Source organism: Asterias rubens, chromosome 13 (assembly GCF_902459465.1).
Source record: "Asterias rubens chromosome 13, eAstRub1.3, whole genome shotgun sequence".
NCBI lineage: Eukaryota > Metazoa > Echinodermata > Asteroidea > Forcipulatida > Asteriidae > Asterias > Asterias rubens.
Genome location: NC_047074.1, coordinates 9,936,268 through 9,963,695, shown reverse-complemented (window position 1 = coordinate 9,963,695; position 27,428 = coordinate 9,936,268). Strand labels below are relative to the sequence as shown.

Sequence of the window (27,428 nt, the reverse complement as noted above, 5' to 3'; positions counted from 1 at the left end):
GATTTCAAGACCTCAAATTCTTAAGCTGAGGTCTCAAAATCAAATTCGTGGAAAATTACTTCTTTCTCGAAAACTAATTCACTTCAGAGAGGGAGCCGTTTCTCACAATGTTTTATAATGCCAACCTCTCCCCATTACCAAGTAAGGTTTTATGCTAATAATTATTTTGAGTAATTACCAATAGTGTCCACTGCCTTTAAGTGCAGCAAAATATAGTTTCATTTGGAGGGATGACTTGAAAGCGCGTCTAATCCAATCGTCAGGGTCACGTGGTTTATTGAGTGCGGGAAAGTTAAAATCAATGAAGCGTATACGCGTATATAAGGGGACAATAGGTTCGGTCAATCAGTTCAGGCCGTAACACCGCACACGGGAGTGTTAACTTGGAGTTAACAAAGTTTCTTTTGCCAATGGTTATCTTTCACAATCATGGCGTTTCTATATCGTTTGATAACGTTTATACTCTTATGTTCATCACCGTTGCGCTACGGCCCAATCCCATGCTATAATAAAATTATCTGAAACAAATTGTTTGTATTATGAAGTGTGTTTGTTTCTTGTCGTCCATAGAAAATGAAACTGCTTTTCATGCGTATGAGCGTAGCGAAGTAGTATGAAAGTTGTATTTTTAATTAAACAGCATGATGACTGCTGTATGTGGTCGTTCCATCGGGTTCAGATGAAGGGAAGGGAGCCATTCCAGTCTATTCCTGCATCTGGCCACCTACATGTAGTAACAAATAAATTTATGTTAAACTTGCATCGGGGATAAATAACATTATTTGGTTGATATTACAAAGAATTAATGTGGTTGTTAAAAAAGAATATAATAAGGTTGTGGGTTCGAATCCCACAGGAGTAGTATGCCTGTGATTTTGTTCTCAGGAATGTACTGAGTAGGCGTATATATAGTGCTTACACACATTGGTGTAAGGGTAAAACCAAATAATATTATTGACTCCGCGCCAGTACAGTTAATTACGATCCTATAAGCTAAAGTAGTAGTCCAGTCTATTTTCTATACCATCCGCCCTGGTAATAGTTAAAAAGCAGGACAGTTCTTTTCAGAACTGAGAAGTCTCCCGAACCTCCGATTATCTACTCCGCGGCAGTAGAATAAAGCAAGACAGTTCTCTAAGAACAAACTCTACCTGGCAAGTAGATACACACATGGTGTTACCGCAAACCAAATAATTATACATTGATACCTCACCATGCAATGCCTCAAATCCTATATTATCATTATTGTTATAACTTATTTTGCATGCAAAAAGAAAAAATACAAATTACAGAAAAAACAAAACAACATAACTAGAAAAAAAATAAACCAATGGCACATGCCTCAAAATTACACAAAAAAGGTAACTCAATAACTGTGACTCAAAAGCCTTTAATTTCGATGACACTGTATGACGACATCAAAATAAATACAAAATCTGAGTAAGACATGAATACAAAAAGACAGCAATGAAAAATTTAAAAGTTAAAATATCACCTAAATAATATAAATAGAATTATATCAGTACATATAAAAATTGAAAATTTGTTAATCGCAATAACATTAAGAATACTATGCAAGTTTATAGTCTGCTTAGCAGACATGGCTTCTCAGTAAACTTGTCCACCCTTAAAGGATAGCTCGGCCACCCCAAACCTCAGTGAACCAGAAAACATACTCCTAGTGACAATTCAGTTGTAGCCCCAATTCAAATGTAGCCCTCACTTTCAAGTGGCTGTCCATAGTGATGTTAGGCAATTTTTCATAGGTAAAGAAACCCCCAAACCACCACAAAAAAAAAGGCACAACTCTACTCGCATAATGGCCTTAGCCAGGAATTGAACCAGGTGGCCATAGTGGTGAGAGGCTATCGCTTTCGCTTTTCAAACATGCCAACCATGTACTTTCTCAAAAATTCTAATCATGTTTGAAAATATCTCTTGGATTAGAATGAATACCTTGAATGAATGCACTCTTCAAGCAAAGGCGGCTGCTTCTCCTCAAAGTCTTCCAAGCTTTGCTTAGGAGGACTTGTCTTGGTATCTGAAAAAAGAAACATCGGCAAAAATGTTGAATGACAAAAGAAACAGCTGTTGCGAAGCTCTTACCGAACAAACTGAACAGGGTCCAGTTTCTTAGAGCTGCTCAGGAAGAAAATATTGTCTAACAATTGATTGTCTTTTGTTTGGATATAGGGGCCTAGGCCATAGATTAGGGAGCTACAGTAATCCAGTCTGGATAAAAACTAGGGATTAAGCTCCGTTCATACTTCCTGCAAATGCGAATGCGTAGGGAATGTTGACATCACAAATTCGCAACGAATAATTCGCAGCAGTTCAACTCTGCTCTACTCACTTGCGAATATCGCTGCCGAAGGAGAGTTGTGACGTCAAATTCACGCCAAATTGGCTTCACATTCGCAATTGCATGAAGTATGGACTGGACTTTAGTGATCACTTGGTCACTACAAGAAGAAAGGAAACCATCGAGCGTCTATAGCTAAAGCTATGGCCTTTGCCTGCAATAACACTGTTTTTTTTTTAATAAAGACGATGACTTTTCAGCAATCCGGCCATAGCCACTATCATGAGTGTAGACAGCTGACAGATCAGATGCCGCTTTAAGGCCATGACACATGAGGCAAATTATGCAGGCAACTTTGGAGACAACCCATTACCACAGTGCACGATGGTACAATATCAGTTTATCAAGGCAACTTTGGAGACAACCCATTACTACAGTGCACGATGGTACAATATCAGTTTATCAAGGCAACTTTGGAGACAACCCATTACCACAGTGCATGATGGTACAATATCAGTTTATCAAGGCAACTTTGGAGACAACCCATTACCACAGTGCATGATGGTACAATATCAGTTTATCAAGGCAACTTTGGAGACAACCCATTACCACAGTGCATGATGGTACAATATCAGTTTATCAAGGCAACTTTGGAGACAACCCATTACCACAGTGCATGATGGTACAATATCAGTTTATCAAGGCAACTTTGGAGACAACCCATTACTACAGTGCATGATGGTACAATATCAGTTTATCAAGGCAACTTTGGAGACAACCCATTACCACAGTGCATGATGGTACAATATCAGTTTAGTAGCACAAGAGTAAACAATGTCTTACGATCCTCAAACAAAGTATGCAAATATTCAAACGTGAATTCCTTTACTTTTTTTGAGATTGCCTGGAACTGTTTGCCTGTAAATCGCACCGTGTGACATGACCCTCACTTACCAATTGTGAGTACAGCTTCTTTAAGCTGGTCTGATTGACCATTATAGTAATGCAGCAGGAACCGATTCTCCGCCCGCCAGTCGCTAGTCAGTCTGACGTTAGTACAGAGCAGCATGGAGTAGCGGCCGTTGAGGTAGGTCAACCAGACTGGTACCCTGGGCGTCTTCAGCATACTACCCACCTGGTGATTAGAGCAGGGGGAGGTATACAGTGATCAGTTAGGGACAGTGACCAGTTAGGGACAGTGACCACCATGGGCCATAAACCAAACACCACACATATATGCATGGTGGTCTACTTGGTGCTAATTGTAAAACGGCACCACTCATATTATAGTGGTGTCAAATTCGGTGTACACCAATTTTTTTAAAACCACCTACACCAAATAATGTATGAACCTTACCTGTACTTCAATCAGCACCATTCTCATAACCAGGTTCACACTTTAAAAAAAACACCAATGCTAAATTCATCGTTATAAAAAAAGGGGGCGGCTATCTTTGACGAAAAGTTCATATTTCTACAAATCACATTTCTATTACAATCTTCATTTCATTGGGATTGGTAAACTCCATGCGCTCTGCACCAACTGTGCCACTGCATACTCCATAAAAGTTATAGGAGTCAGGGTAGTGTGTGGAACTCCTTAAAGCCATTGGACACTTTCGGTAAACAGTATTGTCCAAGACCCACAGTTTGTGTATCACAACTAATATATAAAATAACAAACCTGTGATAATTTAGGTTCAATCGGTCATCGGAGTCGGGAGAAAACAACGGGAAAAACCACCCTGGTTTCCGCACGTTTCGCTGGTCATGACTTGTGTTTAAAATAAATCCGTAATTCTCGACATCGAGAATTGATATTGTTTTAATGTTTTCTCAAAAAGTAAAGCATTTCATGGAATAATATTTCAAGAGCAGTCTTTCACCATTACCTTCTGTAAACCCATAAGTTATTTGTAAATCTGTGAACTTTTAATTTTGTTTCTGTACCAAAAGTGTCCAATGGCTTTAAACTCGATGATGGTGTAATAACAACTATCCAATGACTGACCTCTATTTTCTCGTCTTCTTTGACCTTACTCCGGTCAACCAAAAGAAACCCACAATCAGAACGATGCATCATCCCAACCAATGGCTTAGCCTGAACACAAATCAAGCACACAAGTTCAAAATTATAAATGTATAATAAATATAATACATGAAGAACGCATGTATGTGTGTTTTTTTTTTTTACAGAAAACAACAGTCACTAGTTGGTAGGTTATTCTTTTATTGCAATTCAATTCAATTGAAAATAACCCTCCTACTATCTGACCATTCATTAGGATCAGCCACTATGATTTTGAAAGATATCTAACAACCTACGCCAGCCTGCGATCAAGTAGTAACTGCATCCTACACATACACAGCACCAACATACACACAGTTGCGCAGCCCTACAAAACCTATGTGTAGTTGAAGGGTTCCAAAGTGTTGGTAAACCTGCTGGAAAAAAAGTTACTAAGCGAAGAGTAGAGGATCATTAAGTAAGATTTGAAATTTTGCATTGTGGAAGCTAAGCATGCTAAGAGAGGTTTGCAGTAACACCATGTGTCAATCTCTTTTGAGTAGTGTTGCTTTGAGAAGAACCAATGGTTGACAACTAAAGTTTATAGTATAACCCAGGTCGAAATTCCAGTTGAACTTAGTTAAACTGGGTTTAACTGGAACTAGTAGAAAACCAGTAGATAAACTAGTTAAACACAGTTAAAACCAGTTTAATATGGACAATGGACAGAGACCAACTGGTTTATAATTTCAACCTAGTTGAACACAGTTAAACCTAGTCCAAACCAGTTGGTTAATATGGAAAATGGACGAGTTTGATCACTATCCAGTTGAACCAGTTGACCCCAGTTAACTAGGTTCAACTGGAATTTTGACCTGGGAACACATCCTTAGAAAGTAGGGTTCGAAACTTTGCATGGAAGAAGTATAAATTTATACTTCCACCATGCTAGTGGTGTGCGGTAACACCGTGTGAATATCTCTTTTGAGTAGTGTTGGTTATGATAATAAACAAGCATTTCTAAAGCGCCCCACAAAGAACGGAGCGCTTTACAAAGAAGAGGAACAAAGAAAACAGTGAATCACGGAAACAAATGAGTTTTCAATTTCCGCCTGAAAACAGGCAAAGACGGCGCTTCACGAAAACTGATCGGAAGTTCATTCCAAAGACGAGCCGTGGTAGATGTGAAAGTCATGTCACCAGCTTTCTTGTAGGATCTTTGGACAATAAGCCGGGTCCGATCAGTGGAGGAGCGCAGTCTTGGTCTGTGTTCAGCGGAGTTGAGTCATGGCAGAAAGATAACTAGGGGCAAGGCTGTTGATAGCCTTGTAGACATACAGCATGAGTTTAAAAGCAATTCTTTGTCTGACAGGGAGCCAATGAAGTTCCCTTAGTAAGTCGATAGAGGGCACGTCCCGTCCACAAGCCATAACTAACCTCGCTGCTTTGTATGAGAAAGAACCAATGGTTGACAACTAAGTTTACCCACTGGTATAGGACATCCATAGAACATAAGATTTGAAACTTTGCACGATGGAAGTATAACTAAGAGTGGTTTGCGGTAAACACCATGTGACAATCTCTTTTGAGTAATGGTTTTGAAAATAACCCATGGCTTAATGACTCTAGAGGAAAATAATAGTAGCAAACAATTTTATAGCGCCAAATCCATCGAAAGCAATGCTCCCTTGTCGCTTAACACAAAGAAACATTTAAAAACAAAATACCTAAATAGATAAACAGAAGAAGAAAGAAAAAATAGGTATAAAAATAAATTTAAAATCAGCAAAAAAATTCAAGCAAAAAATGACAAGCAATTATAGAAATAAACAAATATACAATGGAAATATATACAATGTACAACAAAATTAAGCAAAATAGAATTATGCAAGGTTTTTTCTTACCAGGGCTTCACCTTTCTTGTCGTACACCTTCTTGCCATTGAAGACGTTGGCCGTAGCCCTACCAGTGAGTACAAGAATGATGAGCGCCAGGGAACACTGGTTCCTGTCCGTAAACAGATAGTCACCGTCTAAATCCTCAAGTAGTCTACATATAACAAACAAAACCAAATAATTCATTTATTTATTGATTGATCTATTAAAGCCATTGGACACTTCTGAACAGAACAAAAATTAAAAGTTCACAGATTTACAAATAACTTACAGGGTTTACAGAAGGTAACGGTGAAAGACATCTCTTGAAACAATATTCCATGAAATGCTTTACTTTTTGAGAAAACATTAAATCAATTATCAATTCTCGGTATCAAGAATAACTGATTTATTTAAAACACCAAAATCATGATACGGCGAAATGTGCAGAAACAAGGGTGGGTTTTCCCGTTAATTTCTCCTGACTAGTTTATATATAAGTTGTGATACTCGTAGTGTGGGCCTTTTGACAATACTGTTTAACGATATTGTGCAATTGCTTTATAAAGACATAGTAGCCTTATCATTTTTACAAACTCTGCTGTCTCTCATAGGGCCCTCTGTGTAAACAGTACCGGTAAATATTAAAAAAGTAAAATGCAGAACAATAAAAACATCCATGAGTAGTATGTATTGACCACTTGCACGCGCATCACACACGGCGACTGATGCCCCGCTCACCATGTTGCTAGTGGTCAACAGGTTTACGTCGCCTAATGCGCGCTTCTCTGAATAACACACGTTGACATTGACCAAAATGGCGCATCCAAGATTATTCTGATGATGACGTCAGGTGAATTGGGTCAATAAGTTGGAAAGCACACAGCAAAGGCAAGGGTAAACAATTCTTTTCTGGACAATCATTCCCTTACACTCAGACATGGCGAATGTTTATCAATGGTTCGTTTACTGTAATTTTGTCAGTAAAAATAAATGATATACAGTTGTCAGAGAATAAATGATTTACAGTTGTCAGAGTCCAGCATTCTCCTCGCAGAGCATACTGATCAAAGCGTTTGAAAGTTGTCAATCACCGGTTCTTTTCAGAACAAACACAACTCATATAAGAGATTTTCACATGGTGTTACTTCTGCAAAATTTACTGATTTAAACTTCCACTATGTAACGTTTAAAATTCTACTTAGTAACTGCCTTATTGGTAATTACCCAAAGTAATTTTTAGTATAAAACCTCACATGGTAATGAGTAATGGGGAGAGGTGGATAGTATAAAACAATGTGAGAAACGGCCGCCCTCTGAAGTACATGTAATGTAGTAATTTAGAAGAAAAGTAATTTTCCATGAATTTGATTTCGAGACCTCAGATTTAGAATTTGAGGTCTCAAAATCAAGCATTTGAAGCATTTGAAGCACAGACACTTTGCATGACAAGGGCATTTTTTCTTTCATTATTATCTCGCAACTTCGACGACCAATTGAGCTCAAATTTTCACAGGTTTGTTATTTTATGCATATACATTGAGATGCACAGAGTGACTCGAGTGAGAAGACTAGTCTTTGACAATTACCAAAAGTGTCCAGTGCCTTTATCCTCACCTTGGTATTGTTCTTGACAGAATGATGCTGAACAGGAACATAAGGACTCCACCTCCCTCATGATACATCAACTACATGCACATATAGGAACAAAAATATATCAAATAATTCAATTGCATCAGAGATAAAGAATAGAATTTTACTATCGAAAGCTTCCGTAGGCTTCTAACCAATAGTTTTGTATTGCCATTAATCATTTAGGAGTGACAACCAAACATAAAAACCAATTCCTTTCAAAACTCATCTGTTTAATTTTTAAAGACAGATTTGCCTCTGGTTCCTCAGCAGATAATGTGTGTACCTGGGAGTTGCAATGATGTTGCTCTTGTTGTCCTATGTTTTTTTTTTTTTTTTTTTTTTTTTTTGTTTTTTTTTTAATCTGAGGGCAGGGTATTTGTTGACAAATTTTGTGGCGGGACGACTTTGTAGAGGTGCTGGTCACCAGTTCCTCCTTGCCACTGACTGGCTTGAATATTTTGCATTTATTCTTATTCTTTTTTTCTCTTTGGATTTTTTTGGACTTGTTTTATACCTTTTAATAACTTTTAAGGCTGCATCACACTGCAGCAAAACGAAAACCGTAGCAATAACAACGGAAAGAGGACGCATTCTATCGGTTGAATTGCTCCATGCAGAATACGCCCAAGCTTGTTCAACCAATCGAGGGCGTGCATTTTTCGAGTTCTCATTTTCGTTCTCGTTATCGAGGCCTGTGTGACCGGGCCTTTAGTGTCTCGCCAGTACGAAGTGTTTTGAAAAAAAGAAGATTACAAAACAAGTCCAGTGGAAAACAATGCCACGCAGTTGGCTTTTTACTCGTGTTAATTCAGTCAAACCGAAGACCCCCATATTCTAGAGCAGAAATCTTAACTGCTGAGATAAGAGGGCATTGTTTTGCTTCAATATACGTAGTAATGGTCTTACCAGTTCAAGATGATTTCTCAGAAACACTCTCAGTTTCTCCTTGTCTGTGAACTGTGTGATTCGTAGCTGTGAAGACAAGAGATAAAAGAATTGCTATTACACACAAAGATATTTCCGTTGTTAGTGATTTGCGACGCCATAACCGCATACTACACATTTAACATAACCATGTGGTGATTTTCCCATGTGTATGGTGAACAACATACAATAAGCTGTTCAAACAGTACGCTTAAAAGCTTGGCAAATACACCAAAGATTTATAGAGTAAAGTAGCTGACATAATTGTATAGAAATGATTGTGAAAAATAGTCACTACCATTTTGTGTTCCGCTAAAAGTGAAAGACAGTAGTGACACAGTCACATACAATTGTACTCTGTAACTATATAGTTCTGCTGTAGCAGAATTTTTCTGCGCCTAGCAATTTTTTTCTTTGAAGCAAAAGTAAGTAGGAAAACCAGTCACAAAAATTGAACTTATGCTGAAAACTAGTTTCGGCTGTATCAAGATTTTTCTGTGCTTATTAGCAATTTTCAGTGACACAAATGCAGCTTTAAATATGAAATTGGTTCCTAATTATACTCACTGACTGTGCAAAGAACTGGAGTTTCTTTTCTTCGGAGTGAAGCAAGCCTGGTTTCTTCCTGTCCTGTAGTACTACAACGGCTCTCTTCTCCTCACCAGCCGACCAAAGGATATCGCTTAGAGCTAAGAGGAACCCTTGCTTTCTTTCTTCCTCGGTGGGTGTCAGTCTGTAAGCACTGGGGGAATAAAAAGGGTTGTTGTCCGAGACGAAACCACTCTTGTTTTTTAGGACCACAATTCAAGACAGAGTTTCGTCGAGTCAAAGCAACAAGTTCATAACTCAAATTTAAGGTGAAATTGAGTTAGAATGCTTTATTTTTGTCTGAATAATTGTAAAAAGAAGGTCTTTTTTTCTCTTCCCAATCTGTATACTATGTATAACCTACTTAAATGTTTCTGATCTTAAGTACTGCACATTCAAGCAAGAAAACTGTCTCTCTGAGAATGTAATCCAATGTCCACAGATTTACATTAAACGTACATGGTTTGAAGATAATGATAGTGGAAAGCTTCCCTTCAAATATTACTAACTAAGGTTGTGTAGTTTTTGAGAAATGAGTAAAACAAGTCACAAAATAATTTTGGTCTCATGAGACCAAAATTATTTTAGCATGTAAAATACCCTTAACCAGTTATGATATTATACCAAAACCATAGCATACATGTACATGTAACTGGTTAATACGTTTTTACATGCTAAAACTGAGACAAAAATTATTACTTTTACTCATTTCTCAAAAACTACAGCACAGGGAAGCTTTCTACTACCATAATCTTCAAACTGTGTAAGTTTAATTAAATCTGTGGACATTTTATTTAATCAATAAAATCATATGAATGGAAAAAAAACAAATTCTCCCCCAACACAATAAATAAAAATGTAATTACTTTAAAAAAAAATGCAAAAAATAAAAAATTGATCACAACTTAATAATGCAGAAGACTTTTTCATGAAAGTAGGTTAATTTTAATACATGAACAAGAGAACACTACACATTTTTGTAAAAATTTGGAAAAACAAAGAAAGACTTTTCACAGAAATTGTGTTTTTCTGACTAAAACCACATTGAATTGCTTTCAAAATTAATAAATTCAGTCATTTGTCACATAGAGAAACCAATACCATTAGTGTACAGATACATGTAGATTTAAATATTGATAGTTCATGCTCACTTTTTGAAATTGGCATAGTTACAAAACCTTTACAAATCTGTTATTGTTTTGAATCAGCTGTGATGAGAAATCCAGTCGATTGATGCAAAGCCAACCAAATTGAACACCTTTGGCTAGACATCATCTACATGAACATTGTATCAAATTGACAACCCTGATCGATTGGGGGGGGGGGGCCCTGATCGATTGGGGGGGGGGGGCGATAGCTCCTGCGTCAAATTATCTGCGATCCTAAAAATATTTCTGCAGGTGGGAACCAGGAACTCCTCCTGACAGGTGTAATGCATCAAGAAGCTTCCTGACTGCATGGAAAAACTAAGTCTCTGTCTCTCGTTATTTTGTCGAGATGACTATAACAGAAGCAGATCAATTCCTTTTGTATCGCTCCAAATGACCTCTTTTTATCAGAATAGCTATCTTTGGTCAGAGGACTGGATTCTTTGCTTAAAGACAGTGGACACTATTGTCAAAGACTAGTCTTCACAGTTGGTGCATCTCAAAAGATGCATAAAGAACAAACCTGTGAAAATTTGAACTCAATCGGTCGTCGAATTTGCGAGAATAATGAAAGAAAAAAAAACCCTAATGTCACGAAGTTGTGTGCTTTCTGATGCTTGATTTTGAGACCTCAAATTCTAAACTTGAGGTCTCGAAATCAAATTCATGGAAAATGACTTCTTTCTCGGAAACTACATCATTTCAGAGGGAGCCGTTTCTCACAATGTTTTATACTATCAACCTCTCCCCATACTCATAATCAAGAAAGGTTTTATGATGATAATTTTTTTGAGTAATTATCAATAGTGTCCACTGCCTTTAAACACGAAGTGGTCCAGATTTTCTCCACACTTTTAAAAGCTAAATATAATTCTCTCCTTCGCCTCAAAGGTTTTTCTCAGGCCCTCTAGTTTTTCTTCCCTCCAGGAAATATGATGTGGCTAACGATGTGGCTGATTGCCAAAAAACACCTTGCTTGACACTCATCCAAGTTGTTTGAAATTCAGCTTCTCAGCTGCCGGTAAGGATGGATGATTTGCCTCCTAAATCATTATAACTATTATGCAAAATAACAATGATAGTAGATAGTAATGCATAAATAGAACATCTTACCTTGAAACGTCGAGAGACTCTGTATCATCCTGTGTATAATGATGATGACCATCCTCCTTTTTCTTATCAAACTGTAGATGGCGCACGAGGTGGACCTGGATTGCCATTATCACCCCTCTCGATTTATCCTGACATAATAAAAACACCCCACAACACACTTTACTTTTAGTTAAATTCATTGAAGGCAAAGTATACCGTTGGTTTTTCGGAACTGCTCAATTGTTTTAAAATGTAGATGTTCACAATAATACTGTGAGCATTTTATTTGAAAGGAACACGTTGCCTTGGATCGGTCGAGTTGGTCTTTGAAAAGCGTTTATAACCGTTTGTTATAAAATGCATATGGTTAGAAAGATGTTTTAAAAGTAGAATACAATGATCCACACACATCTGCTTTAAATTGAGTGGTTTTCCTTTTACTTTGCGAACACGGTCAGACATTTCAAATTTGACTCCCATAAATGGCCGACCGTGTTAGTCGACGAGGTAAAAGGAAAACCAAGCAATTTTGAGCGATCCTTGTGTGGATCATTATATTCTACTTTTAAATTATCTTTCTAATCACATCAAATTTTATAACAAACGGCTACAAATGTTTTTCAAAGACCAACTCGACCGATCCAAGGCAACCTGTTCCTTTAAAAGGTGGTCCTGTTTTTGAGATATCACCAATTATGTGCATGCAGGAAGAATAATCCCTATATTTAGCTGAATATACACAGTCTTCTCAGATTCAAATTTTGGGGCATAAAAACTTTTATCATTTTATTATGTTTAGGAACAGCTACAGTATTAAGCACAGAAGCTGAGTATTCTTTGTTATCAATAATAAACCACAAGGGAAAAACTGACTGGGTAATTTTAGAGTAGGGATCGAGACCGTCAACATAACACTGGAAAGCTCAGTTGGTGGAGCACCGGTACATTAATCCAGAGGTCGATGGTTCAAATCCCTTCAAACTTAGTAAATTTTCCTTTGTTCGACCCCAAATCATAACAAAAATTTAAAAAATAATGACCGTTTCTCCCGAGTGCTACGAGGTACTCAAGAGTACAGTCATCTACATGTAGTATAGCCATCTCTGAAGGGAGAGGAGGCTGGTTCAAGTTCCACTCCAGTAAATTTGTTTCTCTTCAAAACCCTTAACCTTTTCTATAACTCTCTACTAAAAAACCAGAGTGGAAACTGACTTGGTAAGTTATGGGGATACTACAAACATAGGGGCTAGAGAAAGTAGCTCATCAGTTGGTAGAGCGTCGATGCGTTAATCCGGAGGTCATGGTTCAATTAAGTCCCGCTCCAGTAAATTTTTCTCTGTTCAAAACCCAAACCTTTTCACAATTCTCATCAGGGCCCAATTTCAGGGCCCAGCTGCTTAACCAAAAATTTTGCTTTAAAAGCAAAAAATTCATTGCTTAGTAAAATCAGATAACCGGCCAAGACTCCACTCAATTGTAATGCTAAGTAAACAACAGCTTAATACTAGTCATAAGCAATGTATATGGCAGGAAATTGTGGACAGTAACATGTGTAAAATAAGCGAGCTATTTTCGTGCTTAAGCACATTTTTTGCTTAAGCCGCTCTATGAATATGGCCCCTGATTGAAACATCTCCTCATATCTTTGATTGATGGTGACTCACCCTCGGACAAAAGAGCCCGTACGGAAATGGACCTTTCAGACTCTGCCATTGGAAGCAAGCTCGTTTCCACTCTTCGTCAAACGAGAACATTCGCGTCCCGAAAATCACCTGTTTGAGTTCCTGTGTGGAGAGAAAAGATTATGAGTATGGCATGTTGGTTGGGAGGGGGAGGGTGTTGGAAAAGAGACAAGTAAATGTAATGTACTATGTGATGTTAGACTACATATGTCACTGTTCTATGTTTGGCAGTGGTCCAGCCTGCGTGCCGTGCTGCCCGAATGTTAAATTGCAACCTTGAGGACCAGTCACAAATCTGTCCATTTAAACCCATTTCCCACGAGAGCACTGGTTCCCTTGCTAAATTGTAGCATTGGTTGTAGCATGAAAAAAAAGTTGTATTATATTTATGCCAGCCGAATGTCAATTAAAACTTTGAGGATCAGCCAGAAATCTGTCTTGCAGACATCTGCTGTTACTTGCAACTCAAATAAATCCATTTCAAACGAGAAAGCTAGGGTCCCTTGCTAAAGTGTAGCATGGTGGTACAATTTTTCAAAATGTACCTCGTGTGAAAGGACAACAGTTTTGTACTTTGGACAGTAATTGTTCCAGATCCCTTGTTAAATCTTCTCAAACATCAATGCTACAGTTAAGTAAAATTTTACAACCATGCTAATATTTAGCAAGGGACCCTTGCTAAATTTCTCTCAAGTGGAAGGGGCTAAAGTCCACCTACATGTAGCTATGTTTCTTTGCTATGGTAAAGCTACAATGTGAACCACTGCCCTGCAGGGATTGTTTATTTCAAGTCCCACGCAAATGACTACGTGACAATATTGCAAGAATATTCTTATATATTAAGCCAGTGCGCAAAGCTTGCAGACCAGTGGAACAGCAATCTAACTGGGTTCCTGGCTAGTCAATGAATGAAAAAAAGTTAAAGGGATGTTGCATGTGAATTCAAATAAAACAGTTAATTTTGCTGTCATTTATTTCTGATATATGTATTGAACATCAATAAAATGTGTTTTGTTTATTCCCGACATATCTGACTTGCGTAATTAGCGAATAAGTCATGCCCCACCCCTCCCTTTGTGGATTGTAACCGCCCCCTACCATCGACGTCACGTCGGGAATTCAAACATATTGTCGGCAAAAAGAGTCTGGTCCCTAACTACACGCGCCTTAGGTACCAGGCCACACAGTGTACACGTCTCTATATGCACACAGCCAGGGGGCCCGGCGGCTCGGGTTACCACCATGACGCCACGTTTATGCAAATGAGGGGCGGGGTTGGTTCCCCTAAATTCTTGAAAACCATATTAAAGTACTTGCACAATTAATAAAAAATACAAAAAAAATATTTCAGGTTTAAAAAGTCATGTTTAATCGTTTAAATGATAAAAAAACACTGCAGCCACCCTTTAAGGGCAAACCCTACAAATTTGTAATTAAATGTGTTGTCAAAGACGGTTATTCTCACTTAAGTGTAAAGTATGCATAAAATAACAAATCTGTGAAAATTTTTACCCAATTGGTCATGGAAGTTTGAACAAAACAGGGACAGTAGGTCCACTTGTGTAGTGGCGTACAAGAGCTCTCCCATTGTTGAAAGATTTTTTTGTAAATGAAAAACATTTAAAAGAAATTACATTGTGGGCTTTAGCCCCACAATGTTTTGTTTAAGACAATTGACACTAATTTAGGTGTTTTTTAAAGACCAGTCTTCTTACTCGGTGTATCTCAACATGCACAACAAACCTGTGAAAATTTGAGCTCAATTGGTCGTCGAAATTGCAAGATAATAATGGAAGAAAAAACACCCTTCTCACACAAACTTGTGTGCTTTCAGATGCTTGATTTCAGGACCTCCAAATCTAATTCTGAGGTCTCAAAATCAAATTTGTGGAAAGTTATTTCTTTCTCAAAAACTACGTTACTTCAGAGGGAGCCGTTTGTCACATTGTTTTAATCTATCATCAGCTCTTCATTGCTTGTTACCAACTACACAAGTTTTTATGCTAACAATTATTTTGAGTAATTACCAATAGTGTCCAGTGCCTTTAAAGGCAGTGGACACTATTGGTAATTACTCAAAATAATTATTGGCATAAAACCTTTCTTGGTGACAAGCTTTTGGGAGAGGTTGATGGGTCCCTCTGAAGTGCCATAGTTTTCAAGAAAGAAGTAATTTACCTTGAATTTGATTTCAAGACCTCAGATTTAGAACTTGAGGTCTCGAAATCAACCATTTCAACGCACACAGCTTCGTGTGACAAGGGTTATCTTTTCAAAAATTGAGCTCAAATTTTCACAGGTTTGTTATTTTATGCATAATGTTGAGATACACCATCTGTGAAGGCTAGTCTTTGACAATTACCAATAGTGTCCACTGCCTTTAAGGGAAAAGGTTTTTTTTTTTAAAGGGATTCATTTGTTTGTTAAAATACTATCACTACCCCCATTCAAAAACTAAGAAAGCTAAAATTCATTAAAGATTCTGTCAATCCCTTTGTCTGATGACAGGGCCGCAGTTGCCCCTAGTCTTGGCCTTGGTGCCCCTCCAAATATATTAGGTGGTAAATGTAGAGTGCACCACACGAAAAGCACGGGGCCCCACAGCAATTGCTGTGGATTGCCATGTGTTATTTCAGTCAAGAAAGAAGACCCTTTTCCGAGACTAAGAAAGCTGGAATTTATGAATGATTTTGTCAATGTGTCAATGACAGGGCCTATGTTGCCCCTGGTCTTGGCCTTGGTAGCCCTTTGAAAAAGGTTGTACATGAACCTTGCAGAGAGCGTACCACGTCAAAAGAACATGCAGGGCACAACAGCAATTGCTGTACATGTATTTCAAGACCCTTTCAGAAACTTGTAAATTGTCTGGGACTTTATTTACTTACCACAGCAGTTTTATAATCCATCGGCAGGCCAGGAAGTTTAGGAGCGGTAGAAGCTAGTACCTCCGCCATGTCTGTCTTTATCTCTAGCACTGATGTGGTGTAAGCACGGGTACGAAGTGGAGCCTGCAAGGGGGGGGGGGGTGAAACGCACAGAGGGCTTAGGTTTCAACTGAGTATGGTTACATTGTCATCAATAGTTGACATTGAAAAGCAAAAGTTGTTGTGTCAACAAAAGACTGCAATAGAATCTGGGTTTTGGAAAACTCATGTTATCCTGGGGACCATGGCAACGACCTGGTTATTATTTCCGCCTTAAGTGGTCCAATATGATGCGGCTTTGATTCCCTTGGTTTGTATTGTTTGTGTTTGTTCATTTTCTGAATGTCCCTGACCGGAATCTTGCACTATCGGTTTCACAAAGAGCCAAGAATATATTCATAACTTTCGGTTACAAGATTCGTATGATTGGAATGAATAAATTCTCACAGATTTGCATGGCGTAGAGGTAGTCAAAGTGGCAAACTTCCCATGGTATTATTTTGCTTGCAATACTACACAGTTCATTGAAACTATAGTTGTGATCTCCCAAGTCCAAAACCCAATGAAAACGGCAAATGAGTGAACTGTTTTTTTCTCTCTCACTGTTTTCTCTGATAGTGGCATACTTGAGCTTGAACTTTTCACAGGTGTGCTACTTCATAAGGGGTTATATAAAGTACATGTACACTGTTCTTTGACAGTTACCAATAATTATCTGCATGATTTAAGGCCATTTAGCCAACCAATCAATCTTATAATAATCACAGTCTGTTATTTGGTCCTCGGACAAATTTATGAAAGGGCCATCCTTTACTCATTCACATGGTGTAGGGTTTAATAGACATTTCATGCTATTTAATCAAATTTTAGGGGGTCCCAAGGGCAAACAAAATTGGTAATCAAAATAAAGTACACATAGGAAGAATACAAAAACAAAAAAAATTACATTTTTGGGGGGCAAAGCAAATAATGGCTTTTAGCTCTTTCAATTGTACTGAGTTTTTCTCTGTGAGCAGCCCATTTCAGCCCTGGCTAACATTTCATACAAATGGGTTTTGTTGACGGGTTCACAACAAGGTTGTTGATTGAAAAGGTTGTTGATTGAAAAGGGAATTTATTCATACTTTCATGAATGGAGGCAATACTTTGGAATTTGTTCGGAAGTGATTTTCAACACCTTCATAGGGGCTTGGTGCTTTTAGGTATTATTTGACTTATTGTGTTTAATTGGAATGTTGACAGGGTGGTTTTGTAAATGACACTTTTAGTGGCATTATAAAAATCCCTCTTTTGTTTTAATTCTTCTCTTTCATGATTACTATTAACTATTTTGTTTTTTCGTTTTTTCATTTTTTTTCTTTTTCTTATTTTCTTCTTAAAATACATGTAGGTCCCTACTTTATGGGTGATTTTGTTATTATTGTGGTTTTTTTTTCGGGGGGGCTACATCTTGTTTGCTTCCTTTTTTAGCAACTAACTAATTATAAATTTATTTCAAAAACAATTTATTTACTTTTTTTTTTTTTTTTTTTACTCCCACCCCCTTTTAATTATTATTTTTATTGGGGGGAGTTGTTTTTTGTAATTATCTTCAAGTACAACACATTTGTCATTGCTTATCATGTTTCTTTCGTTTTTTTCTCTTTGATGGAACCTTTTTTATGTACAATTTTTCAATGATGTAGAAACAATTTATGAAGGCAAATGCCTTGCATGCCCATTGCCACTAATCACTGCCTCTGTGCCCTTTGAAATAGACTGGTCTGCTGTCTCATCGAAGGAATTTCCCCATTGACTCCCAGACAAGCCTTAGTCTGTCATGTGATGTAGTAATAATGTTGTTTGACACACACCACCTGACCCCACCAGTGCAAATATTCATGGGTCCGCCCCTGGAATATTGAACATGAAATACAATCTCACACTGCAGGATTGCTATCAGATAGTTTATCCCTCAGATGATGTTAGTATTCACAGTTGTCAAATGGCAGCCTGCGGGGTCAACGTTTCCAAATAGACTCTAGTGCACGGATGCTGGTCATCAAAGTCGCCCAAGAAAATGTCGCCCCCTGACAATGTCACCTGCAAGCAAAGCCGCCCCAGAAGTGTGTTTAGTTTGTGCTTGGGAAAAAAAACGTCATCAAAAATAAACTTCATGCCCCTATTTTACATAATACTTTTATGCTAAAAAATATCACACATTATTTTAAAAATTAATAATACATTTATATATAAAAACAAAACCTTAAGCATTTTAAATTGAACGAGACATCTTCATTTATTCCATCTTTTTTTATAGTGGAACGCACTTGGTATTTTATATGGGTTTCTGAAGGCCCTGATGAACCAAACAAAGAAATTTTCATCAATTTTAAGATATATGAAAAAAATGATAATAATTGCAAAAAACAAATAAAACACTACTTAACAAATAGAGGACCCAAACTTACAACTTTTATTAATATTTCACAATAAAAACGGGAATTCAAAATGGCTACCATTTCCCTAACTAGTATAACATATTGGGGGCGACTTTTCTAGATTGGTTGGGGGCGACTTTGTTAGGGGGCGACTTTGCTCGGGGGCTACATTGCAGGGGCCACTTTGTTGGGGGCAAGCTGGCTAGGGGGTGACATGACCAACCCCCAGTGCATTTGCTACAATAGTCAGAAAGCGCAGCTTGTGATTCTGAGGACCAATAAAAATGTCTACACTGACTAAAAGCACCTCACTCACAACTGATCTTCCAATCTTGTATAGGAATAACATGAACAACTTTCTGTCGCGAGTTACTTTCTAATCTTTGTAACTAGAAATGAAATTTTCTCAAACTGCTTCATTTGTATGAATCTTACACTTCAATGGCAAAATGACAGTTTTATCAAGGTACAAATCTGCATGTCTCTAAAGACAATAATTTTCTTCAGCCAATCTTTACAAAATGCCAGCAAAGTAAAAGTGGTCCTACACAAATTGTTGGCTTAGAAGCACAAACTCTTACCCTTATTCAGGTTCAGAATAATCCTCAACCTCAATATGAGATCCACACCACCAAATTCAAAGATAATTTCCAAGTATTTTCCCCAGAGCTCCTCAGAAACACAACGCCCCAAGGTAGTTTTGAAGAAGAAAATGCACGTTGATCGACCCCCACACCCTGAACTCTCAGCAGTTGCAGTAAAACAACAACTCAGACCACCTTAGGTTGTTAATCTTTGCCCTGACCTGGCATGCCTGGTGTCCTCAATAAACCCTAAGAATGCAGTCTATCACCAGCCCAAGAATTCTGCCTTGGTCTCTGTGTTTACTTCAAACAGTTTCGTCAACTGTCATGTCTTTAGTCCTCTCAGGCACATTTATAAGCAATAGTAGAGCAGACCTCTTGAACTTCAAAGTCAGTTAAGGATTGAGCTGACTTGGCTCCCCTAAAATCAAGTGGAACAGCTTTGGATTTCAGTCAGTTTGTACTATTGGCAGAGTGCATTTTTAGTAGAAGAGGTTTTTTTTTTTTAAGTAAATGACCAAGACTTTGAGGCCATTAAAATGCAAACCTTCAGCGGAAGGATCATTAAATCTGAGCTTTGCTCTGAGCCCATTTTAAAAAGTCTACAAAGAAGATGTTTGGCTTGTAAATTAAACTGAAAGGAGCCACGTTTGGACGGAGGCATAATTTTCATTCTCTGAATCCTGGCTAATCATTGTATGAAAGTGTCAAAGGGCTACGTGAGATCAGTGTAAGATATTGCTTGTAGCCAAGGAGTGCATTCTGATCAGTCTGGGCAGATGTTTTACAAGTACTTAATAAATAATAAAAACAAGGTCATTTTTGATAATAGTACAAAGTTTATTAAAGGGAAGGTTGGCCTATACATTTAGTAACCACTCCTGAAATTGCTGGCAATAAAAATCTTACTTGGTTTGAAGTATTTTAAACGCAGCTTTCCAAAAGCATTTTGAGAATCATTTCACTTCAAAGGTTACAGAAAAAGAAGTTTTTATTCGAATAAAAAATTTGAATTTGAGAAACAAAACTGACAGAAATATTTCTTAGATTGATTATTCCAATGCGATGTATTCTTCATGCATGGAACAAACTGCTCTGGATTTTCGGACACATCTTGTGGGAGTTTGGTGGCCGAGTGGTTAAGAGCACCGAATTCAAACTCTGGTGTTTCTGATCAGCTGAGTGTGGGTTCGCATCCCCAGCCGTGACACTTGTGTCCTTAAGCAAGACACATAACCATTGCTTCGTCCTTCGGATGGGACTTAAAGCCGTTGGTCCCTTGTGTTGTGTAAACGCATGTAAAAGAACCCAGTGCACTTATCGACAAGAGAAGGGGTTCGCCGCGGTGTTCCTGGCTGGATTGGCAGCATATTGCGCCACAGCACCTTGTAAACCATTACATGGTGCTTAAGGATTAGGTCTTATAATTCACGCCCCACTCCTTGCAGTAATAATACCTGGCGCTTTGTATCCTTTGGCAAAAGGCGCGTTATAAATACGGTTATTATTATCTAAAAAGAAAATGCTACCACCGTTTGAAATTAAATTCATTTTCACAGTTTGGTTTTCTTGTTTTTATATGGATTAAAACAATAAAACTGTAAAAAACAAAACAAAGGTAATGTTCCCTTCAACAAAAAAATAAAGTATAACAACTATTCAATATCTAATTGTTGCTTTGCTGCCTTCCTTTAAAAGCACTGGACACCTTTGGAAGTTGTTAATTAAAAGACCAGTAAATCTCACTTGATGTATCTCAACAAGCATAAAATAAGAAACATGTAAAGTTATCGTCTCAATTGGTCGTCGAGGTTGCAAAATGATAATGGAAGAACAAACACCCTTGTTTTGTGCTTTCGGATACTTGATTCCAAAACATTAGCTGATGTCTCTGTTTTCTTAGGACCTTTAAATCAAACATAATAATGTACAAGTTCCCTATTGGTAATTGCTCAAAATAACTGTTAGCATAAAAACTTAATTGGTATCAAGCAATGGAGCGCCGTATGATAATAAAAAAAAAAATTGTGAGGAACGGCTCCCTCTCAAGTTAAGTAGCTTTTGAGACCAATGTTATTAAAATAATTCAGGCCTTAAAGGGTATATAAATGTACTTTTTCCTAACAAAAAACACAATGTCCACAGATTTACATTTAACTTGCACAGTTTGAAGATTATGATAGTAGAAAGCTTCCCTTGAAGTTTTACTTACTGAGGTGCTGTAGTTTTTGAGAAATGAGAAAAAATAAATAATTTTCGTCTCAGTTATAGCATGTAAAAACGTTCTAACCAGTTACATGTATGCCATAGTTTTGGAATAATATCTTAACTGGTTAAGGGGATTTTAGGCCTACATGCTAAAATAACTTTGGTCTCATGAGACCAAAATTATTTTGTGACTTTTTTTACTCATTTCTCAAAAAACTACACAACCTTAGTTAGTAATATTTGAAGGGAAGCTTTCCACTATCATTATCTTCCAACTCTGTAAGTTTAATGTAAATCTGTGGACATTTTGAAAAAGTACCCGAATCCTTTAAGCCTTTAAGGCATATCTGAACGCACATAAATTTGTACAGTAGGGTTTCCTTTTGTTTCACTTTTCTCTTGCAACTTTGATAATCAATTGATTCAAAATTGTCACAAATTTGTTATTTTATTACCAAACCTGTCCAGTGCCTTTAAACACAGTCTGCATCAAATTATGAGATAAAGCAATCTAACATGATCTTCATTCATTCCTACATGCATTGTTTGCTGTAACCCATGATGGGTTGCTACGGTTACACAAGTCTATCGCCAACCACATGACCCCACTTTGTCAGTTTTGTAGCTGCAATGTAAACACATGACACCATAATAGACCCTAATGTTGGTAGAATGTATTTTTAAACGAGCTAGACTGTGGACTGATTTGTTCAGTGTAGCAGGAGTGAATTTCAACACATTCGCCAGTGAGACTTGAAAGCGAGCTGTCTGCTGTGAATGATAGTAGTTAATAAATAATAACAGGATTATTATTTTTAGTTTTTAAGACTATTGTATTATAATACCCAAGAAATAATGGTGTTGGGCTATTTTGGCGTTGGCGTTTAAAGGCAGTGGACACTTTTGGTAACTACTCAAAATAGTTATTGGCATAAAACCTTTCTTGGTGACGAGTAATGGGGAGAGGTTGATGGTATGAAACATTGGGAGAAACGGTTCCTCTGAAGTGCCATAGTTTGCGAGAAAGAAGTAATTTTCCCCGAATTTGATTTCGAGACCTCAGATTTAGAACTTGAGGTCTCGAAATCAACCATCTAAACGCACACAACTTTGTGTGACAAAGGTTATTTTTCTTTCATTATTATCTCGCAACTTCGATGACCGATTGTGCTCAAATTTTCACAGGTTTGTTATTTTATGCATATGTTGAGATACACCAAATGTGAAGGCTCGTCTTTGACAATTACCAATAGTGTCCACTGCCTTTAAGGATTGCGGTGCAAGTCAGAATACTACTATGTCTACTACAGTATATTTCCAACAAATGATTCTTTTGTGGTTTTTTGTTTAGATATTTCTTTATTTTTTTAAAAGTTTTTTAGGGGGATTTTGCTGGTTTGATAACTCTTGTTTAGCCTACTAATTAGATTTTAATATATATTTTTTTTTTAGTTTAATAAGTTTTGTTGTGGTGGCATTTTTTTTTCTTCTTTCTGTTTCAGGTCCCTTTGTCTTGGTCCTTTACTTTAAGACCCTAAATAAATACTGAACTTTCACAGTTATTATAACATAATAACATCTCATAACATTTCTAAGTTCAATAATGACAAAATGAGGTATTTTAATACTATTGAATTGTATTCATTTTTTGTTTTTTACCCATTATACAATGATGTGTGTTAGCACTGTATACTCAGTACTTACCCGAGTTCTGTGAAAAAAATCACCAGGCATACATGTATTACTCGCGTGGGACTCGAACCCACTACCTTTGCAATTCTGGTGCAGTGTCCTACCAACTATACCAACTATTGAGTTGTTTTTAACGTTTGTAAATCTCATTTAAAAACTGGTTGTTAAACATTTTAACTTTTTGCCAGCTTTCTGTAGGCCTATTATCTAGATTCCTTAAATTATTTTACAGTGTAGGCCTAATACTTTGCTTTGTATAAATTTTGTCGGGTCCAGACTTTCATGGTTTTTCTTTTCCAGCGCCTTGAGGCGGATTCTTTCTGCAACTGTTTTGCCGCTTTATAAATTTATCTTTATTATATTATAATTATTATTATAATTGACAAACACAACACCTGTCCACTCATTGTGTTTACTGGCCCGATGCAAAGAAAAAACTGGCCTTGTGTTAAAGCCATTGGACACGTTCGGTAAACAGTATTGTCCAAGGCCCCACACTTCGTGTATCACAACTTATATATTAAATAACAAACCTGTGAAAATTTAGGCTCAATCGGTCATCGGAGTCGGGAGAAAAGAACGGGGAAAACACACCCTTGTTTCCACACATTTCACTGTGTCATGACATGTGTTTTAAATAAATCTGTAATTCTCGACAACGAGAATTGATAATTGTTTTAATGTTTTCTCAAAAAGTAAAGCATTTCATGGAATAATATTTAAAGTTACTTGTAAATCTGTGAACTTTTTTTCTTTTTTCTGTGCCGAAAGTGTATAATGGCTTTAATTTCCAGCCCTGGCGATAGACTTACCGAGAACTTTAAACCTCCCAAGACGCCTCTTCCAATCTCTACTGACGACGCCATTCTCTTCAACTTATCCATCTTAGACCTCTCAGCTGCTTCCTCAGTCTGCGCCGTTCCAGATCCAGAGGGTTTCTGAGGTGCACTTGCCATGATGATGAGGTGTTCAATGTGAGAATGTTTTAGGTTGAATCGTTCTTCACTTGAAGTTTATTGGTACTGGTGTATACTTCGATCATTGCAAAACATAGCATAGATGCCATCAGAATGCTAAGTTAACTGAAGACGGTCAGGAGTTAGTTCTTTAGCGACTCTATTGCGAACAACTTCAATATGAGCTCTGCATGTAGGAGAGAGGACAAGAAAAACACTTGAGTTAAAATAATAACAAAAGGTCAACATAATTCAGTATAGAAAACAAAAGGGCCCAGAGTTATCACCAGGTTTTTTCAAAACTGTGTGTGGGGCATTCTGGACCTAAATATTTTGAAGTCTGGCCGAATCACGCTGACTTGAAACAAGTTCGTCGGATTGCCTTCACTTGGTTTTTTTCTGTGTGATCTTGAGCATTCTACTTGGTTTTCTCTTGATGTTATTAGAAAAATTGTCCCTCTTTGTTTCTGTGTATCAGCCGCAACTTGCATGTACATGTATTAGCCAGGTAGAATAGCTCAGTGCCTTCATAGACCTTTCCAATAACAGTAATGAATGCTAATAGCACCAGACTATTATTTCGTCCACCTTCAAATTGAATACAATGAGTTGGAATCATTATAAGAACTAGAGGGCGCACTGGCCTATATACGCGCTCCGGCATGCGGGCAGGCAGCCATTTTCTAAGTTGACAAAACTGGCATATCACAGCGTGTGTTTGTGCGGCCATTTTGTAAGTTGAACAAACAGCATCGCGTGAGCGTTCAATAAAAAAAACCTCAAAATGTGTATTTCATATTCAACGTGCGTGCAGAATGGCGCGCTTGTCGTCTTGCGGTCCCGTGGCGTTTGTGCACGAAGCATCACTCGTGCGCCTTTTAGTTCTTATATATAACTCTATGGTTGGAATGGAGTAAAATCAATATGGTCACACACCGTGATAAAGGTCTAACCCAGACAGAGGTAGTTTGGCTCTATAGATAGAGGCCAAAACCCTTGTATCCTTTCTCATTCACCAGAGTCAACACTAAAATTGATTGGCACACTGAGTCCACTGACCATGTTATTTTTTAAAGGCAATGGACACTATTGGTAAAACTCAAAATAATTATAGCATAAAACCTTTCTTGGTGACGAGTAATGGGGAGAAGTTGATAGTATAAAACATTGTATAATAACCAATAGTGTCCACTGCCTTTAAGCTTATTTTGGCCATCACATAAATATGACACACAATTTCCAGATTTTCAATCTTCTAGACTTGGCGGCAGCCAGACTGTCAAAACCACTGTGATTATGCTCCCCAATAGAGCACACACACAACTTCTATTACAATGACCCGTAAATCATCAGCTCACCTAAAGTGCCTGATCTGTAAGCCTGCCATCGCTCATGCACCTAATTGTCCTTCCGAAACTACCTTTTGTCCGTCTATTATTGTCAGTGGCCAATTGGGTGCAGACTTTGGCCATGCAGTCGTCACACACAATTCCAAGAAAACAATGAAATGACCTTGCAACAGAGTTCATTGACCTCCTATCATGTTGCAATGTTCATTTTGTCTGTCTGGGCCTGATTTCAAAGAGCTGCTTATTAAGGGCAGTGGACACTATTGGTAATTGTCAAAGACTAGCCTTCACAGTTGGTGTATCTCAACATACATGTATGCATAAAATAACAAACCAGTGAGAATTTGAGCTTAATCGGTCATCGAACTTGCGAGTTAATTATGAAATAAAAAATACACTTGTCACACGAAGTTGTGTGCGTTTAGATAGTTGATTTCGAGACCTCAAGTTCTAAACTTGAGGTCTCGAAATCAAATTCGTGGAAAATTACTTCTTTCTCGAAAACTATGGCACTTCAGAGGGAGCCATTTCTTACAATGTTGTATACCATCAACCTCTCCCCGTTACTCGTCACCAAGTAAGGTTTTACGCTAATAATTATTTTGAGTAATTACCAATAGTGTCCACTGTCTTTAAAGCGTGAAAAGCAGCTAACAAAACAGTTTCTAACCAGAATAAGATTACCAACCAAAATATGACTAGTAATTAGAGCATCCCCTACTAAATTCTGGTTATTAAAGCTCTCATAAAACTGGGCCAAGCTGGTCTAAAATATATGCTTTAGTTTCATAGAAGAGCAGACAGGGCGAAGAGCATTTTATAGGGCTAATTAAAATAAAAATATAAAAATATTTATTGTCTTAACATAGATATGGCTACTTATTTGTGGAAATCATTGCGCACAGGTGGCCATTTTCTAAGTTGACAAAACAGCCATCTCACAGCGTGTGTTTGCGCGGCCATTTGGTAAGTTGAACAAACAGCATCGCGTGAGCGTTCAATAAAAAAAACTCAAACATGTATTTCATATTCAACGCGCGTACAGAATGGCGCGCTTGTCATCTTGCGGTCCCGTCGCGTTTGTGCAAGCAGCATCACCAGAGCGCCCTCTAGTTGTTATATATGTCAGTAGTTGAAGTTCAAGTTGACAGACCCAACAATGGACAGCCTGAGAGCTTTCGTGTATGGTTTCAGTTCACAAGTTTTAGGTTTCAGGTTTACTCTGGAATGAGTGAGGTAGAAGGGAAAAAGTTTAAACAGAACTAAACTATTAACTATGCCTAGTATGGGGAGATCAGACAAGAATCATCTACGTCTGCCCCTTTAATTATACATCATAACCATACTGTTTAGTTACATCATAACCATACTGTTCGAGTGTTGTTTTGGGTTTTTTTTTTTTTTGCTTTGGGGTAAACTGTAAAAACTAAAAGGAAACATTTTACGACCTCGCCACCAACTTCCGGCCGTTGTTCAGGTAAGAAACAAATATTGGTGGCGACGTGCGGAAGATTATCCTCGGGCTCAGTGACAACAAACTGTTGAAATTGAGGCTCAAACCATAAACTTAATCTATGCTAGCCCAGCTTGAGCTTGAACTACTCTGTATAGTCCGGCATTGCAAGCGAAGTGTGTGGATCCCGATCATCCTAATGATTTGGTTTTCAATGTGAGAAAATGAACTTAACTTACCGTGTAAAAGTAGTTTGACTCTCTCGAGTGGTCTCCAACAATTTCACTCAATAGTTTTACTAGTTTCGGTTCCCAAAAAACATCATCACAGATTCACACACTACACTGCCACTGCCAGCTAGGTAGTAAACTTTTACTGCAAAACAAATATATACTATAGCAGAGGAATGAATGAAACACAACCCTCCAATCGTCGTTTAGTCTCCACATTAGCGTCACAAAATAACTAGTGGTGTTTGTGAACAATATCCAAAGTTCAAGTGGGCGAGAACTTTTGTCAATACAATTTTTGAGAGTGGCGGGCAATGTGTAGTTTGCCTGGGAAAAAAAAACACTGCGCCAGCAGAGTA

General features: G+C 37.7%; 1 protein-coding gene across 2 annotated transcripts; it reads right to left on the bottom strand.

The window, feature by feature from the left end:
• Positions 1–131: 131 nt before the first annotated feature.
• Positions 132–27,428, bottom strand: LOC117298960 (inactive ubiquitin carboxyl-terminal hydrolase MINDY-4B-like). Of its 2 annotated transcripts, XM_033782350.1 has the most exons (13): positions 27,079–27,428; positions 23,894–24,224; positions 16,139–16,261; positions 13,236–13,355; positions 11,593–11,720; positions 9,311–9,485; positions 8,726–8,791; positions 7,802–7,872; positions 6,215–6,359; positions 4,314–4,403; positions 3,257–3,437; positions 1,957–2,041; positions 132–724 (listed from the first exon to the last, which is right to left on the bottom strand). In XM_033782350.1, the coding sequence occupies exons 2-13, from the start codon at positions 24,035–24,037 to the stop codon at positions 676–678; spliced, it is 1,377 nt and encodes a 458-aa protein (XP_033638241.1). In that variant the 5' UTR covers positions 24,038–24,224; positions 27,079–27,428; the 3' UTR covers positions 132–675. The 2 variants fall into 2 exon arrangements, with proteins under 2 accessions (XP_033638241.1, XP_033638242.1); XM_033782351.1 differs by lacking the exons at positions 23,894–24,224; positions 27,079–27,428 and adding an exon at positions 19,179–19,516.

Coding starts and splice junctions, on each gene's coding strand:
- LOC117298960 (XM_033782350.1), bottom strand. CDS start 24,037: ATGGCAAGTGCACCTCAGAAACCCTCTGGATCTGGAACGGCGCAGACT. Junction 16,262..23,893: donor TGGGAGGTTTAAAGTTCTCG/GTAAGTCTATCG, acceptor CCCCCCTTGCAG/GCTCCACTTCGTACCCGTGC. Junction 13,356..16,138: donor TGGATTATAAAACTGCTGTG/GTAAGTAAATAA, acceptor CTCTCCACACAG/GAACTCAAACAGGTGATTTT.